Source organism: Trachypithecus francoisi, unplaced genomic scaffold (assembly GCF_009764315.1).
Source record: "Trachypithecus francoisi isolate TF-2019V2 unplaced genomic scaffold, Tfra_2.0 Lachesis_group17, whole genome shotgun sequence".
In the NCBI taxonomy this organism is placed as follows: Eukaryota; Metazoa; Chordata; class Mammalia; order Primates; family Cercopithecidae; genus Trachypithecus; species Trachypithecus francoisi.
Genome location: NW_022681462.1, coordinates 38,378,112 through 38,395,159, shown reverse-complemented (window position 1 = coordinate 38,395,159; position 17,048 = coordinate 38,378,112). Strand labels below are relative to the sequence as shown.

General features: G+C 47.9%; 1 protein-coding gene and 1 non-coding gene across 2 annotated transcripts; both read left to right on the top strand.

Annotated features, from left to right (window-relative positions):
- The first annotated feature begins 2,409 nt into the window (after positions 1–2,409).
- Positions 2,410–16,671, top strand: LOC117062167 (zinc finger matrin-type protein 1-like). The gene is made up of 2 exons (XM_033175386.1): positions 2,410–2,539; positions 15,516–16,671. The coding sequence occupies exon 2, from the start codon at positions 15,536–15,538 to the stop codon at positions 16,289–16,291; it is 756 nt and encodes a 251-aa protein (XP_033031277.1). The 5' UTR covers positions 2,410–2,539; positions 15,516–15,535; the 3' UTR covers positions 16,292–16,671.
- LOC117063178 lies at positions 7,990–8,090 on the top strand. Its single transcript, XR_004428790.1, has one exon. It is a non-coding gene; the product is annotated as a small nucleolar RNA U13 (small nucleolar RNA).
- Positions 16,672–17,048: the final 377 nt, after the last annotated feature.

Below are 17,048 nucleotides of genomic sequence, written 5' to 3'. Positions count from 1 at the left end.
GTCCAGGGCCATACTGGAGTTCAGGCCCGTGTGCTGTCATGGTCTGAGGTTTGAACTCCAACTGTTTAAAGAGCTAGGATAGAACTAGGGATGGAGTGTGGTGGATGGGAACTGTGTCCGAAATTGGTGGGTTCTTGGTCTAGCTGACTTCAAGAATGAAGCTGCGGACCTTTGTGGTGAGTGTTACAGTTCTTAAAGATGGTAGTCTGAAGTTTGTTCCTTCAGATGTTCAGATGTGTCCACACTTTTTTCTTTCTGGTGGATTCACGGTCTCTCTGACTTCAGGAGTGAAGCTACAGACCTTCGCAGTGAATGTTACAGCTCTTAATGGTAGTGCATCTGGAGTTGTTCATTCTTCTTGGTGGGTTCATGATCTTGCTGGTTACCAAGTGTGAACCTGCAGACCTTTGCAGTGTTACAGCTCATAAAGGTGGCCTGGGTTCAAAGAGGGAGCAGTAGCCAGATTTATTGCAAAGAGCAAAAGAACAAGACTCACACCCTCAGGAAAGACGCTGGGTTGCGGCTGGTTGGGGCTAGCAGCCTGCTTTTATTCCCTTATCTGCCCCCCCCACCCACATTCTGCTGATTGGTCCATTTTACATAGAGTTGATTGGTCTATTTTACAGAGAGCTGATTGGTCCGTTTTTGACAGAGTGCTGATTGGTGCATTTACAATCCCTGAGCTAGACACAGAGTGCTGATTGGTGCATTTACAATCCTCCAGCTAGACACCCAGTGCTAGACAAAAAAGTTCTCCAAGTCCCCACTAGGTTAGCTAGATACAGAGTACCAATGGGTGTATTTACAAACCCTGAACTAGACACAGAGTGCTGATTGGTGTATTTACAAACCCTGAGCTAGACACAGAGTGCTGATTGGTGCATTTATGATCCCTTAGCTAGACATAAAAGTTCTCCAAGTCCCCACTAGACTCAGGAGCCCAGCTGGCTTCACCTAGTGGATTCCGCACGGTATCCTTGAGCGGAGCTGCCTACTAGTTCTGCGGGTTGCACCCACACTCCTCAGCCCCTGGGTGTTTGATGGGACAGAGTGCTGCGGAGCAGGGGGCGGTGCTCGTCGGGGAGGCTCGGGCTGCGCGGGAGCCCACTGCGGGGTAGGGGGTGCGGGCATGGCCAGCTGCAGGTCCCGAGCCCTGCCCCGTGGGGAAGCAGCTGAGGCCCGGCAAGAACTCCAGCACAGCGCTGGCAGGCCGACACTGCTGGGGGACCCAACGCATCCTCTGCAGCTGCTGGCCCAGGTGCTAAGCTCCTCACTGCCCTGGGCCTGCGGTGCCAGCCGGCAGCTCCGAGTGCTGGGCCCGCCGAGCCCGCGCCGGCCGGAACTCGCGCTGGCCTGGTGAGCGCCGCAGCCCCGGTTCCTGCCCGCGCCTCTCCCTCCACAGCTCCCCGCAAGCAGAGGGAGCTGGCTCCGGCCTCGGCCAGCCCAGAGAGGGGCTCCCACAGTGTCGTGGCGGACTGCAGGGCTCCTCAAGCACGGCCAGAGTGGGCGCCGAGGCCAAGGAGGCGCCGAGAGCGAGGGCTGCTAGCATGCTGTCACCTCAGAAACAGCGGGCAGATAGATGCTAGCTGGACTCCAAGAGGCCTAGGGCATGCCGGAGGGACAACAGGTGAGGAAAACAGGCCTCCCGGTGGATGAGCGAATCCTCAGAGGAGAATGGGCGCAGACCCGGAGGGCCGTGCAGGTTATTACTGTCTTGGTCGCATAAGAAAGGGGGTAACTAGCGGTTTCTAGGCTGAAAAAAAGGAGGTGGGCTGGAGGCTCCCCCCTCCAACCGCGGAGCACGCAGCCGCTCAGCAGGCCGCCACACAGGGTCCCCCACCTCCGCAGCTGCGGGCCTGAACTCGCCAATAGTAGGTTCCTCCTGCACGCGCGGCTTCACCCTCCCTCCAGGGCTCCAGTTGCATTTCACTCCCTGCCTAAGGTCGCCCGCCGGTGACGGCAGAGGAGGAAGAAGCGCAGCTCCCGAGGACAGAATCCGCTCCAAGGCACCCTGACCGGCGCCCACCCCCACTCCAGCTGCGGCCTGCCGCCCTGGTCCCCATGGCGCTGCACGGTCTTCCCTTCCAACACCGAGGGCGCTGTGAGGCTGCCCTGTCCGTGCCACTCATTCATATTAGTGACTCCTCCCCCCATGCTTTCCTCAGGTAAGTTCCGACTGCTCTGCCCGAAACAGTTTCGTCCCACACTCTTACGGCAACTTCATCCCAAATTCCCTTTCGTTCTGGGCAAATATTGTTCTTTATCCGGCAGTGGGGTCGCTCCAGAGCTTCCAAACCAGCTTCCCCGGGGCGCTGTGCAGGACCAGGCCTCTTGTTGGCCACGCCCCCTGGGCGCAGGGAGGGCGGGACATGCAAATGAACGGCCCTCGGGACCAAGGAAAAGGGGCGACAAAGATCGAAAGTCACTAAGTCAAGAGCAGACAAAATGTCTCAAAGAGGGTATGTTTTCAATATAATATTTACATCAGAAAACAAGTGAGATATTTACCGAACGTGAGGTTTCTCACCATGACCTTAAGGTGAGTACAAGAAGGGAGGCCCTGGGAGGGGCCATATTGTTGTAACTGGTTTTTTGCCTTTTTGGTTGTGATCAACTGTAATGTTTGTTCTTTATGAGTTTAACATCTGTTCAGTTTAACGTGTGTATGTGTTCTGGATGTAGAAAACAAAGCATTAAAAGCATGTTTGGAAGCGTGGAGGTGGTGATGGTAGCTTGCTCTGTCTTGTGCACGTGTCGACCTGCTAGTGTAGTATTTTTGGGAATGATGGTGAGCTTCTTCTCATAAACAGTAATGAAGACAGAGTTGTTCGTACGTTCGTTAACTTCGAGTTTTCGTGGTTGCATATGACTTCATAACAGTATATCTAAAAAGAAAAGACAGGCATGCTAGCAGTTTAGAAGACAGAGGTCTACCGTTTCGATTAAATTTTCCTAGATGAGGTGGCTGACGCACAGCAATCCCAGCTCTTTTGAAGGAAGATTGTTTGAGCCCAGGAGTTCAAGATCAGCGTGAGCAAATATGGCAAGACTGAGTCTTCTGAGACAGCGCGATTCTGGCTCACTCACTGCATCCTTGGACTCCTGGGTTCATCCACATCAGCCTTTGGAGTAGCAGGCGCGTGCCACAACAATGGGCAAGTGTGAAGTTTTTGTTTTTGCTTTTTGTAGAGAGAGGTATTTCCCCCGCGTTACCCAGACTAGTCTCAAACTCCTGGGATCTGGGCTCAGGGATCAAGCGATCCTCGCACCCAACCCCAAAGTGCTGGGATTACAGGTATGAGCCACTGCACCTGGCACTCTACCAAAAAAAAAAAAAAAGTTTTTAATTAGCTGGGTGTGGTGGCTCATGCCTGTAGTCCCAGCTACCTAACAAGATGAGGTGGGAGGATTGCTGCATGAACTCAAGAGGTCAAGGAGCCGTGATTGTGCCACTGCACTCCAGCCTGGATGACAGAGCAAGACCCTGTCTCAAAAAATAACGAATAAAGATAAAAAGGAGGCCGAGCATGGTGGCTCACGCCTGTAATCCCAGCACTTTGGGAGGCCGAGTCGGGAGGATCGCTGGAGGTCAGGCGTTTGAGACCAGCCTGGCCAACATGGTGAAACCCTGTCTGTACTAAAAATACAAAAATTAGCTGGGCGTGGTGGTGGGCGCTTCTTATCCCAGCAAAGAAGAATCATTTGAACCCCGGGGCGGGGGTGAGGGAGGGGGGGCGGTGGGCAGGGGGTGGAGGTTGCAGTGATCCAAGATCCTGCGACTGCACTCCAGCCTGGGCAACAGAGCGAGACTCTGTCTCAATAAAAAAATAAAAATACCAGCCTAGCCAACATGGTGAAACCCCATCTGTACTAAAAATACAAAAATTAGCTGGGCTTGGTGGCGGGCGCCTGTAATCCCAGCTACTCGGGAGGCTGAGGCAGGAGAATTGCTTGAACCTGGGAGGCGGAGATTTCAGTGAGCTGAGATCGAGCCACTGCATTCTAGCCTGGGCGACAGAGAGACCTTGTCTCAAAAAAATAAATAAGGAAAGGCCAGGTGCGGTGGCTCACACCTGTAATGCCAGCACTTTGGGAGGCAGAGGTGGGCAGATACCCTGAGGTCAGGAATTCCAGACCAGCCTGGCCAACATGTTGAAACACCGTCTCTACTGAAAATACAACAATTAGCTGGGGCGTGGTGGTGCACGCCTGTAATCACAGTCAAACCGGAGGCTGAGGCAGAAGAATCACTTGAAATCTGGAAGCAGAGGTTGCACTAAGCAGAGATCCACCACTGCACTGCAGCCAGGGCGACAAAGGGAGACTCCGCCTCAAAAAATAAAAGTAAAAAAAATAAAAAATAAAAGGGAAAAAGGCAGGTTTCATATTAAAACTGAGAGCATGAGGGTCAGAGCCGTATTGGAGTCATCAGTTATCTGGAGCACCGTTGTTCTGATTGTGACTGCATTGTTGAACCCGCACACCTAGTGGATGAAGCAAGATTACACTATCTTCTGCTCCTAAAACCCACTTATTTTGTTCTCAGCTAGTGGATGTGTCAGATATTACATAATAAGCACAGATACTACCCTTGATCTTGGGTAGAAGCAATAAATTGCATTTTTGATGAAAAATCTTTAGTCTTTCTATAGGTAAAATAAAATTTCATTTGCAAAACTTGTTTACTCCTGAGGGCTTGAGGATGAGGACACAGCCATTGATTGGTAAAGGTGTGGTGTTTTGAGTCTTTCTTCTACTGTTGGTGGAGGTGGGCTTTTATCATCCTTGGATACATTATGACAAGATTAAAGGAAGATGGAGAAATAAGTTGCTCTTTGACGAAAGAACAGTCAGGGAAATCTAACTGCATAGTTCTTTTTCAAAATAAAAGTTGCATAGCAGCCTCACCTCATCTGTTATAAACCAGGACAGGACAGGCATGGTGGCTCAAGCCTGTAATCCTAGCATTTTGGGAGGCTGAGGTGGACAGATCACTTGAGCCCAGGAGTTCGAAACCAGCCTGGACAACGTGGCAAAACCCTGTCTCTAGAAAGAAATACAAAAACTTAGCCGGTATGGTGGTGTATGCCTGCAGTCCCAGCTATTTGGGAGGCTGAGGTAGGAGGATCACTTGAGCCTCGGGAGGTCAAGGCTGCAGTGAGCCGTTATAGCTCCACTGAACTCCAGCCTGGGTGATAGAGGCAGACCTTGTCTCAAAAATAAATAAATAAATAATAAAACCAGCACAAGGGAGTTGTATACCCTGGTACCCCCAAAAGAGATGTTGAAATGGGAAGTATGCAGTACTTGTTCCCCCTTTGTGGGCTAAGCAAGCATGGGCTTTACTTGCCTATTGGAAATTTTGGCCCTCCAGGATGAAACCGTAGACACAGGAGCAGCTTAGGGACAAGAGAGAGCCATGGAAATAATGGATAAAGTAAGCAAGAAAGTGATCTCTTTAGCATATAAATGCTCCACACCACGGTTTATTTCAGGGCTGGAAGAGCCTTAAGGAGTCTGGGTGGGGCGGCGCTTGCCCATCACAGAAACAAGAATATCCCTTTCTGATAAATTTCAGTATCTACAGCCCTTGGTAATGCCATCATGAAGTGATTCCTGGCCCAGCTCAGTGACTCAGGCCTGTAATGCCAGCACTTTGGGAGGCAGAGGCGGCTGGATCACCTGAGGTCAGGAGTTCGAGACTAGCCTGGCCAACATGGTGAAATCATGTCTCTACTGAAAATACAAAAATTAGCGGGGCATGGTGATGCATGCCTGTAGTCCTAGCTACTCGAGAGGCTGAGGCAGGAGAATCGCTTGAACCCTGGAGGCAGAAGTTGCAGTGAGCCGAGATTGCACCACTGTAGCCCAGCCTGGGCTACAGAGTGAGACTCCGTCTCAAAAAAGGAAAAAAAAAAAAAAACAGAAAGAAAAGAAGTGATTCCTGAGCCCTTTTGTGCTTTCACTTCAGCTTGTCTGATAATAACGAGCATCTGCCTTCTGTATATTAGATATCTTTCAAGTGTCCAGAGCTTGTAAAGCAGCAAGAGCAGAAATCCCACACACTGTGGGGAGGTAGAATGGAAGGAGGGCAGGCATTGGCCTTGGAATCAGAAGATGGACTTGAACATGCTAATTTCTATACGTGGCTAAGGGCAGGTCACTTAACCTCTTTAAACCTTACTTTTCATCTTAAAATGGAATAAAAAAAAATTGCCTCAGCAAGGGTTATTTGAAGATGAAATGTGCCAGTACCATGTTAGCTGAATCAAATAATCAGAGCGCAACAATGGGAGTCCATAATAAAGCGTGAAATTTCATGGTGCTGAGCCTGACATTCACGGCTGCCCAAAGGTGAAATCTGTGCCTGCCTGCTGAATGGTGACAATAATCTCACCCAGACTGGGCAGCTACACAGCCTGGACTTGCAGGAGTCTCCATTTTGTTTCTTCTCCTACTTTATCTTCCTTTCTCCCAAATTTCTTCACATTGCAATTTTTATTGATTTATTGATTTATTTATTTTGAGACGGACTCTCGCTCTGTCGCCCAGGCTGGAGTCCAGTGACACGATCTCGGCTCACTGCAAGCTCCGCCTCCCAGGTTCACGGCATTCTCCTGCCTCAGCTTCCCGAGTAGCTGAGACTACAGGCGCCCGCCACCCCGCCCGGCTAATTTTTTTGCATTTTTAGTAGAGACGGAATTTCACCGTCTCAGTCAGCATGGTCAGGATCTCCTGACCTTGTGATCTGCCCACCTCGGACTTCCAAAGTGCTGGAATTACAGATGTGAACCACGGCGCCCGGCCTTTTTTTTTTTTTTTTGAGACAGAGTCTCTGTCGCCCAGGCTGGAGTGCAGTAGCACGATCTCAGCTCACTGCAACCTCCACCTCCCGGATGCAAACGAATCACTTGCCTTAGTCTCTCAAGTAGCTGGGATTACAGGCGCGCGCCACCACGCCTGGCTAATTTTTGTATTTTTAGTTGAGATGGGGTTTCGCCATGTTTCCAGGCTGGTCTCAAACTCCTGATCTCAGGTGATCCGCCCACCTTGGGCTTCCCAAAGTGCTGGAATTACAGGAGTGAGCCACTGCACCCAGCCTGCAAATATTCTTTTAATAAAGTCCTTATCTTTGTAAGCTTTTCCAGTACTTGAAATTATGCCTGCCTGGGTGCCATGGCTCATACCTGTAATCCCAGTACTTTGGGAAGCCAAGGCAGGAGGATCGCTTGAGCTCAGGAGTTCCGATACCAGCCTGGGCAACATGGTGAAAGCCTGTCTCTACTGCACACACCTGTGCATGTGTGCGTGCCTGTGGCACACGCCTGTGGTCCCAGCTACTGAGGAGGCTGAGGTGGGAGGATCAATGGAGCCCGGGAAGTTGAGGCTTCAGAGAGCCATGATCACACTGCTGCACTCCAGCCTGGGTAAGAGTGAGACCCTGTCCCAAAAAAATAAATAAATAAAAATGTAAAAAATGAAATTACATCTGACATAAATAAACCCACGAATTGCACAGGCATTATATGTGACATTGGGCCTAGGGCTTAAAACGTGTGACCTTTCAGGATTCTAGGAGAAGTTTGGTGAACAAAGTCCATCATCTGGGAACATAAAAGAATAAAGAATGCTCATATAAATGGAGGCATAAGCCATGTTCATATACTGAAAGTTCTAATGCTGGAAAGATGTCAGTTCTCCTCAAATTAACCCACAGATTCAGTGTAGCCCCAAGCAAAACTGCAAGTGTTTACAGAAATTGATGAGCCAGATTTAAAGTTTATATATAAACAAAATGCCAAGATAAATCAACACATACTTGAATACGGAAAGACAGGAATAGGGAGATGACTTACTCTAGCAAATATAAAAACTTCTCATGAAACTAAGTAATGAAGACAGAGGAGTACTGGTGCAAAGATATGACAGAGTACAGAAACCAGAAGCAGAACCATGAACAAATAGACATTTGTTGAATAATAAAGGCAGATATGTTTGCAGTTCATAAGCATGATGATTGGGTTTTCACACTCATGTGTGGGATGTGCCTTTCTCAAACCTGGTAAGGTCTGCCTGTTACCAGTCCGACGTGAGAAAAAAATAAAATGACAAAGAACTTCAGAGCAGTGTGGAAGACAAACTTCAATAAATGGTCTTGGAAAAGTATGGTATGTGATATTGTGAGATACACATTTGGTCTTCTTCCCATTTCCTGGCATACAACTCCTAAAATCCTTAGACTCTCCAAAGTGATATATTTTTATGTGCTAATGAGTTGACTGATGGCTGGCAGCCATTAGGTAGCTTCAGAAGGGGGCTGGTTACCAGAAAGACCAAGGCAGGATTAGAAGGGTGGGATTTTCGGCTCTGCCCCCCAACCTCCAGGGAGGGGAGAGGGGCTGAAGGCTAAGTTGATCAATGGCCAGTGGTTTAATCAATCATGCCTATGTAGTGAAGCCTCCATAAAAACCCAAAAGGACAGGGTTCAGATGAGCTTGTGGACAGCTGAACACATGGCAGTTCCTGGAGGGTGGAACACCGGGGAGGAGCTTGGGGAGGACCTGGAAGCTCCGCCCCCTTCCCCCATATCTCATCCTCTGCATCTCTTCATCTAGTGTTCTTTGGTATCCTTTCTAATATGCTCTATAATAAACTAGCAACCATAAGTAAGTGTTTCCCTGAGTTCTGTGAGCCACTCTAGCAAATTAACTGAACCTAAGGAGGAGGTCCTGGGAACTCTAATTCATAGCTGGTTGATCAGAAGCACAAGTGAAACAGGCTGGGACTTGCAACTGGCCTCCAAAGTTGGGGGCAGGGGCAGTCTTGGGGACTGAGTCCTCAACCTGTGGGACCTGATGCCATCTCCAGGTTGAGAGTGTGAGAACTGAATTAGATTAGAGCACACCCGCTGGTGTCAGCTGCAGAATTGACTGTTCGCTTGGTGTGTGTGGGGAAACCCCATATATTTGGTCACAGAAGTCTTCTGTGTTGATTGTTGAGTGAGAGAACAGAAAAAAACACAAACCCTTTGGGTTCTCCCCACCATATCATCAAACAAATGAAGTAGGATGCCTGCCTCATGGCTTGCACAAAAATCAATTCCAGTTGAATTATATATCTATGAAGCTTTTATTATTTATTTATTTATTTTGAGACAGAGTCTTGCTCTGTCACCCAGGCTGGAGTTCAGTGGTACAATCTCAGCTCACTGCAACCTCTGCCTCCTGGGTTCAAGCGATTCTCCTGCCTCAGCCTCCCATGTAGCTGGAATCACAGGTGCACACTATTATGCTCAGCTAATTTTTGTATTTTTAGTAGAGACAACAGGGTTTTGCCATGTTGGCAAGGCTGGTCTGGAACTCCTGGCCTCAAGCAATCCACCCTCCTCAGCCTGCCAAAGTGTTGGGATTACAGGTGTGAGCCACCTCACCCAGCCACCATGAAGCTTTCTTTTTTTTTTTTTTTTTTTGAGTTGAGGTCTCGCTCTGTCATCCAGGCTGGCCTGCAGTGGCATGATCTCGGCTCACTGCAACCTCCGTCTCCTGGGCTCAAGCGATTCTCCTGCCTCAGCCTTCTGAGTAGCTGGGACTACAGGCATGCGCCACCATGCCCAGCTAACTTTTTGTATTTTTAGTAGAGACAGGGCTTAGCCATGCTGGCCAGGCTAGTCTTGAACTCCTGACCTCAAGTGATCCCCCCACCTCGGCCTCCCAAAGTGCTGGGATTAGAGGCGTGAGCCACCGCACTGGCCCACTATAAAGCTTTTATAAAGCATCATATGAGAATATGTTTATGATCTATGGCAATGTTTCTGAAACATGGGTACTTCTGGAAATGTCTGAAGACATTTTTGGTTGTTACAACAAGGTTGGAAGGGAGTTGCTACTGTTATGTAGTGGGTAGAGGCCAGGGATGCTGCTAGACATCCTATAATGCATAGGACAGCCCCCCTCAACAAAGAATTATCTGACCCAAAATGTCATCACTGCCACGTAAAGAAACCCTGGTCTAGGATTAGGAAAATATATCTTAAACATGACATTAAAAAGCACTATCCCACTGAGGAGGCAGAGCTTGCAGTGAGCCGAGATAGCACCACCACACACTCCAGCACGGGCGACAGAGGGAGACTCCGTCTCTAAAAACAACAACAACAACAACAAAAACCATTATCCTTGTTAAGTTTGATTCCTATGTTGGACAACATTAAAATTAAGAGTGTCCACCAAAAGATACCACCACCCAGGGAATGAAAATACAAGACAAACAGTGGGAGATCTCCACAACACACAGAGCCAGCAGAGGGCTCCTTCTTAGAAAATAGTTAAGTAAAATGCAAACGACCCAACAGAAGGTTCTAGAGACCTGGACCCCCATGGCACAAAAGAGAAAAACACTGGCCAATAAACATAAAGAAGATACTCAGTACCATTGTAAACAGGAAATGTTGATTAAAATCACAGTTAAATACAGAATTCAAGGTTTGACAATTCCAAGTGTTGGAAAGAATGTGAAGCCCCCAAACACTGCTGGGGGAAGGATGTGAACTGGTAATAACTGGCTGGGTGCCATGGCTCACGCCTGTAATCCCAGCACTTTGGGAGGCCGAGGCAGGCGGATCACTAGGTCAGGAGTTTGAGACCAGCCTGGCCAACATGGTGAAACCCTGTCTCTACTAAAAATACAAAAATTAGCCGGGTGTGGTGGCAGTCGCCTGTAGTCCCAGCTACTCAGGAGGCTGAGGCAGAAGAAGCGGTTTATCCTGGGAGGCAGAGGTTGCAGTGAGCCAAGATCACGCCACTGCACTCCAGCCTGGGCGACACAGCAAGACTCCGTCTCAAAAAAAAAAAAAAAAAATACAAAAAATAAGCCAGGCACGGCAGTGGGCACCTGTAATCCCAGCTACTCAGGAGGCTGAGTCAGGAGAATTGCTTGAACCCGGGAGGCGGAGGCCGTAGGGAACCAAGATCACACCACTGGACTCCAGCCTGGGCAACAAGAGTGAAATTTCGTCTCAAAAAAAAAAAAAAATTGGTATTAACCCCTTTAGAAAAACCTTTGGTATTACTATGTCTGGTAAAGCTGAATATACCATGCTGTGTAGCACAGAAATCCCACTTCTAGGTAAACACTCTGTAGTAATGCAAGTTTGTGTATATCAGGAAGTATATACAAGAATATTCATGACAGTGTTGTTTAAAATGGCCTGGACTGGGGACAATCACAATGGCCTAGAACAGATCAATAATCTGTTAATATCCCTATAACTATCTATATACACACCCATACATACGTAATGCACACATATATATTCTGTGAAATATATATACTTTTTCAATAATAGAATACCATACAGCTATGAAAATGAACATGTGGTAAAATTCAGAAATACACAGTACAATGAAGTGCAGTGTACAATTCTATTTACATAAAGTACATTCCAAAAAACAGGCAAAACTATAGCATTTCGAGACTTGCATGTAAGTAATAAACTATCCAGAAAAGCAACAATGAGATTCCCCCCAAAAAACACAGGCTAGTGCGGGACAAAGGGACAGTTAAGGTTAGGAGGGAAAGGAGACCCATCTGGCATGTGGCTCGGTTCTGTTTGCTGACCTGAATGGTGTTTGGATGGACTTTGTCTTAGTGATAAACCATTGGGCTGTAGATTTTTGTTTCGTGCACATTTCTGCATGTATGCTATATTTCACAAAGTAAGAGTTAGTGTTTTCTTAAATTTTTTTCAAGATTAACTCTTCAGACAGGATTTAATAATACTGATTAGGTTACAGGCTGATTGGTTCCAAGGCGATAAACTTGGGCGTTCCTGAATCACTTTAGTGTCTGTAATTGAATTTGTTTCTCCTGAGAGTGGAGCTGTGGGATGAGGAGGCCTGAAATCAAAGAGGCGGGGGCGAAGGAGGGGGTGTGGCTTCCTGTTTTCTTGGACCGGTGAGCAGCGAGCAAGCTGGAATTCTCCTGGAGCTCAGAGTAAAGCTGCCCTCGCCGTGCTAGGGCTCCTAACTTGCTTCTGAGTTCTAAGCAGGTGGGCCTCTGCACTCTGTGAGGCCCCCAGGACCTCTACTTACACGACCCCAACGACTGTAGTCTAAAGGAGGTGAGGGTTCCAACTGTTTTGTGGAAATTTCTCTCAGTAAACTAATGCATGGCAGTGATTCCAGGTAAGAGGTGAACCAGACGTTTGGCGGCGTTTGGATGGCTAGTTGTTAAGGAAGACAGCTGAGGGGCAAATGAGAGGAGGCTGTGTGGGAAGCACAGCTGAAGTGAGTAGGACTCCTTAGATCTGGGGTTCTTAGTGGATCCGAACATGTTGGGAGAGGTCACGGTGTTTCTTCACTCATGTGTTCATTCAGCGAGTATTTATTAAGCGTCTACGTTAAGCACAATTTGACATGTTGAGGAAACAGTAGTCAAGGAATCTCAACCCATGAGGAGCTTACATCCAAGTGTAGTAAGATAGAAAACAGACCAAATGTAAAATGGCCGGGCGCGGTGGCTCACGCCTGTAAATCCCAGCACTTTGGGAGGCCGAGGCGTGCGGATCGTGAGGTCAGGAGATCGAGACCATCCTGGCTAACACGGTGAAACCCCATCTCTACTAAAAATACAAAAAGTTAGCCAGGCGTGGTGGCGGGCGCCTGTAGTCCCAGCTGCTTGGGAGGCTGAGGCAGGAGAATCGCTTGAGCCAGGGAGGTGGAGCTTGCAGTGAGCCAAGATCATGCCACTGCACTCCAGCCTGGTGACAGAGTGAGACTCTTCTCACACACACAAAAAAAGCAGACCAAATATAAACGTTAAATTGTGAGGTTCTTGCTACTCAAAGCATAGTCTGGGTATGAGCAGTATCAGCATTGCTAGGGAGCTCGGCAGAAATGCAGAATGAGAATCAGGGTCTTTTTTTTCTTTCTTTCTGTTGCCCAAGTTGGAGTGTAATGTCGCCATTTTGGCTCACCGCAACCTCCGCCTCCCAGGTTCAAGCGATTCTCCTGCCTGAGCCTCCCAAGTGGCTGGGACTACAGGCGCACCACCATGCCCAGCTGATTTTTGTATTTTTAGTAGAGGTGAGGTTTCACCATGTTGGCCAAGCTGGTCTTGAGCTCCGACCTCCAGTGATCCACCCACCTTGGCCTCCCAAAGTGCCTGGATTTCAGGCGTGAGCCACCCCACCCAGCCAAGAGAACCAGCATCTTAACATCTCAGCTGGGGGCAGTGGCTCAGGCCTGTAATCCCAACACTTTGGGAAGCCAAGATGGGTGGATTGCTTGAGTCCAGCAGATCCAGACCAGCCTGGGCAACACAGCAAAACCCCATCTCTACTAAAAATACAAAAAATGAACCGGGCGTAGTCACGTGCGCCTGTGGTCCCAGATAGTCAGGTGGCTGAGGTGGGAGTAATTGAGTAATCGATTACTTCAGCCCAGGAGGCTGCAGTGAGCCGTGATTGTGCCACTGCACTCCGGCCTGAGCAACACCGCAAGACCCTGTCTCAAATCCCCCAAGGTATCTCAGTATCTTAAAGCACTCTATTAGGGAATGGTGATGTCATGGAGGAAAATCAAGCAGGGAAGGGGCAGAGGGTGTCCCATGGGGAGGGTCGTCAAAACTCTTAAGAAGTTGACATTTCCAGCTAAGACCAGGGAGGCAAGGGGGCTTCCGGTGTGTGTGCAGAGATAAAGAGCTTTGCAGAGTTAGGGACAGGGAGGACCTGAGGCCAGAGTGTGCCTCTCTGCTGTCTTCCAGCTGGGAGAGGAGTGTGGCTGAAGAGGAGGAGCAAGAGGACGGTAGTCAGAGAGAAACTGGAGGCCTCAGGACAGGGAGTGACCCACAGTGTCAGGCCTTGTAGGCACCATGGGAATCTGGGCTTCCTTCTGAGGGAGAGATGGAGGAGCTCTCTAATGGTTTTGTTGTTGTTGTTGTTTGTTTTGGGATGGAGTCTCGTTCTGTCACCTCTACCTCCAGGGTTCAAGTGATTCTTCTGCCTCAGCCTCCTGAGTAGCTGGGATTACAGGCGCCTGCCATCATGCCTGGCTAATTTTTGTATTTTTAGTAGAGATGGGGTTTCACCATGTTGGCCAGGCTGGGGTCTTAAACTCCTGACCTCAGGTGATCCACCCACCTTGGCCTCCCAAAATGCTAAGATAACAGGCACGAGCCACCGCGCCCGGCCCTCTGATGGTTTTGAGCAGAGGATTTTGAGCTCTCTAATGGTTTTGAGATAGCCAGGATGACATCACATTAAAATGGTTATCCTGGCAGCTGGTTTGGAAATAGGCTCATTGAACAGATGCTGGAAGACCAGAGAAGGGTGACTGCCCTGATCCAGGGGACATGTGGCACCCTGGCCCAGGCAAGAGCAGTTTAGGTAGAATTGGTCAGATTCTGGACAAGTTTTGAAAACAGCAGTTGGCAGGACCTGTTGATGGTGCTGGCTGTGAGGTGTGGAGCAACGGGTGTCTCCCAGCAGTTCGAGGCTTCAGTGAGCCATGATCATGCCATTGCACTCCAGCCTGAGTGACCCTGACTCAAAAAAAAAAAAAAAAATTAGTAAAATAAAATGGAGGCAAGTTCTCAGAATAGACTGCTAGTAAAACATTTAATGCTGCTGGTCCTCATTCCTGCATCTTAATGAGAATATTAATAGCTACCAGTCACTGGCCACTTGCTGCATCCCCAGCGCTGTCCCCAGTCCTTCAGTTGTAATCACTGTCTTAGTCCCCAAAATACCTATAAGGTTGGTACAAATCTCAGAGATGAAAAGCATTCTGAGCTACAGAGTATGACTGAGCCAGCAGGCTCTGAACCCTCGCTCCCTGGGTTTAAATCCTGCCTGTACTTTTCAGCTGTGTGTGACCTTAAGTAAGCAACCCAAACTCTCTGTGACTCAGTTTCTTCATTTGTTAAAAAAAAAAAAAAAGAATAGCATCTTCCTCTGTTTTTTCACCTCAGCTATTAGATTTAAAATAGATAGAATGTGAGTGACCTGGGAATATGTTTAATTATCTCTCTATTATTTCTTTCTTGGCATATAATAAGCACAGGACTAGCTTGTTCTGTTTTTGTAGAATTTATGAATGATTTTAGATCAGTTGCTTGTCTATTTTCTTGAAACAACTTAATTTTCTTTTTTTAATCACACAAGTGATAGTATTTTTGGCAAAAATTCAGAACAATTAAGACTAAAATTATCTAAATTCCCCCTAAACCTGGGGTAACCACTGATAAATCTTATGCCTATCTATATGTGTTATATTTATTATATAGTTATAGATCCTCAAATTTGCACAGTGTTTTAAGGCTCATTTTCTTAGTCCATTATATTTCATCATTTTCAGTCTATGTCAAAAATATTTTCAACATCAGTGACTATGTAGTACTTACAGCATATTACATAACATAATCTCCCCTAGAATTTGGAGTCTCATCTTTAGGACACACAAAAAAACATAGCAAAAGAATACATTTAACAGAAAGCTTCCCCCCATTTTCCCTAACAGATTCATCCGTAATCAATATAATGGAAAATTCTAAGATTTCTGACTCTTTTCAACATGAACTGGAGGATTATATTAGAAAGCAGAAAGCCAGAGGATTGCAACCAACACTTTGCTTTATAAAGGTGAAGGAGGACTCCGCGTACCAAGAAAGGGGCCCCACTGAGCCTCGGGGGCCGGAGCAGCAGGGACTCCCCTTCTGGAGACCCCACCTGTTCCCCACTTCCTTGGAAAGACTGAGGACCGTGGAAAGCCGGGTACCTCCCTGGCCTAAAATTCCTTATGCTCCACGAAGACTGGAATCTGTAAACCACAGTCAAGAGAATCAGGACCGTTTCTTCAAACACCGGTGGCTTCTAAGCCCATCTGGGCAGGGAGAGAACACAGGCGTCCGCGGGACGCAGGGCAGGGAAGGTTCCTGTTGCCTCTTCTGGGAGCCCCGCGGCAGCGCCCAGCAGGCGGGCCATGGGGACAGAGGCTGTGGGGACCGAGGCCTGAGGAGGAGGCACGGGGAGGTGGGAGGACGAGGAGCGGCCAGGGAGGAGCCCAAGAGGAAGCACCGCGGGAAGGGAGACTCACACAAAGGGAACAGGGGCAGGAGAAAGGCTGAGGGTGCCCCAGGCAGTGCAGAGAGACCCAGACGAAGCAAGAGGAATCACCAGGGTCGGGACACCGCAAAAGATGCGAGGTCTGGGAGAGAGAAGAAGGGGCCAGGCAGGGAAGGCCCCCAGGAGGAGAGGGACCTGTGGGATGAAGCCATCCTTGGCAGTTGTTACTGATGATTGGGGACTGGGGTCCCCAGTATTAAATCATTTGAATCTGCTGGAAAGGATGGATTAGATAACACTGAAGCAGTTAAATGGCCACCCGCTTGGAAGAAAATAAAATCTAATCGTCACTTCACACTGTATTCAAATATTAAAACCCAGATGGTTTACAGATATATGTGTCAAAACTAAAATATAAAAGTATTCAAAGAAAATATGGGAAAAGTATTTTTAATCTTGAAGTATGGATGACCTTCCTAAATAAGACACAAACCAGAAATCATCAAAGAAAAATTAATAGATGTAACTGCCGAAATAGTGTAAATTTGTGTAAAGTAGAAGATTTTATTGTAAAATTTGTAAAATGGAAATTTTAAAAATAAAGCATTGTATGTGGGCATCAAACAGGTCTGAAAGATACGCAATACACTGATAACTGTGGGTTCTGAGATCAGAGAACTAAGTGGGTGGGGAATAGGTTGCAGTTGACTAACTTTTTTTTTGTTTTTGTTGTTGTTGAGACGGAGTTTCACTCTGTCGCCCAGGCTGGTGTGCAATGGTGTGATCTCGACTCACTGCAACCTCTGCCTCCCGGTTTCAAGTGATTCTCCTGTCTCAGCCTCCTAAGTAGCTGGGATTACAGGTGTGCGCCACCATCCCCGGTTAATTTTTGTATTTTTGGGAGAGACGGGGTTTCACCCTGTTGGTCTGGCTGGTCTCGAACTCCTGACCTCGTGATCCGCCCACCTCGGCCTCCCAAAGTGCTGGG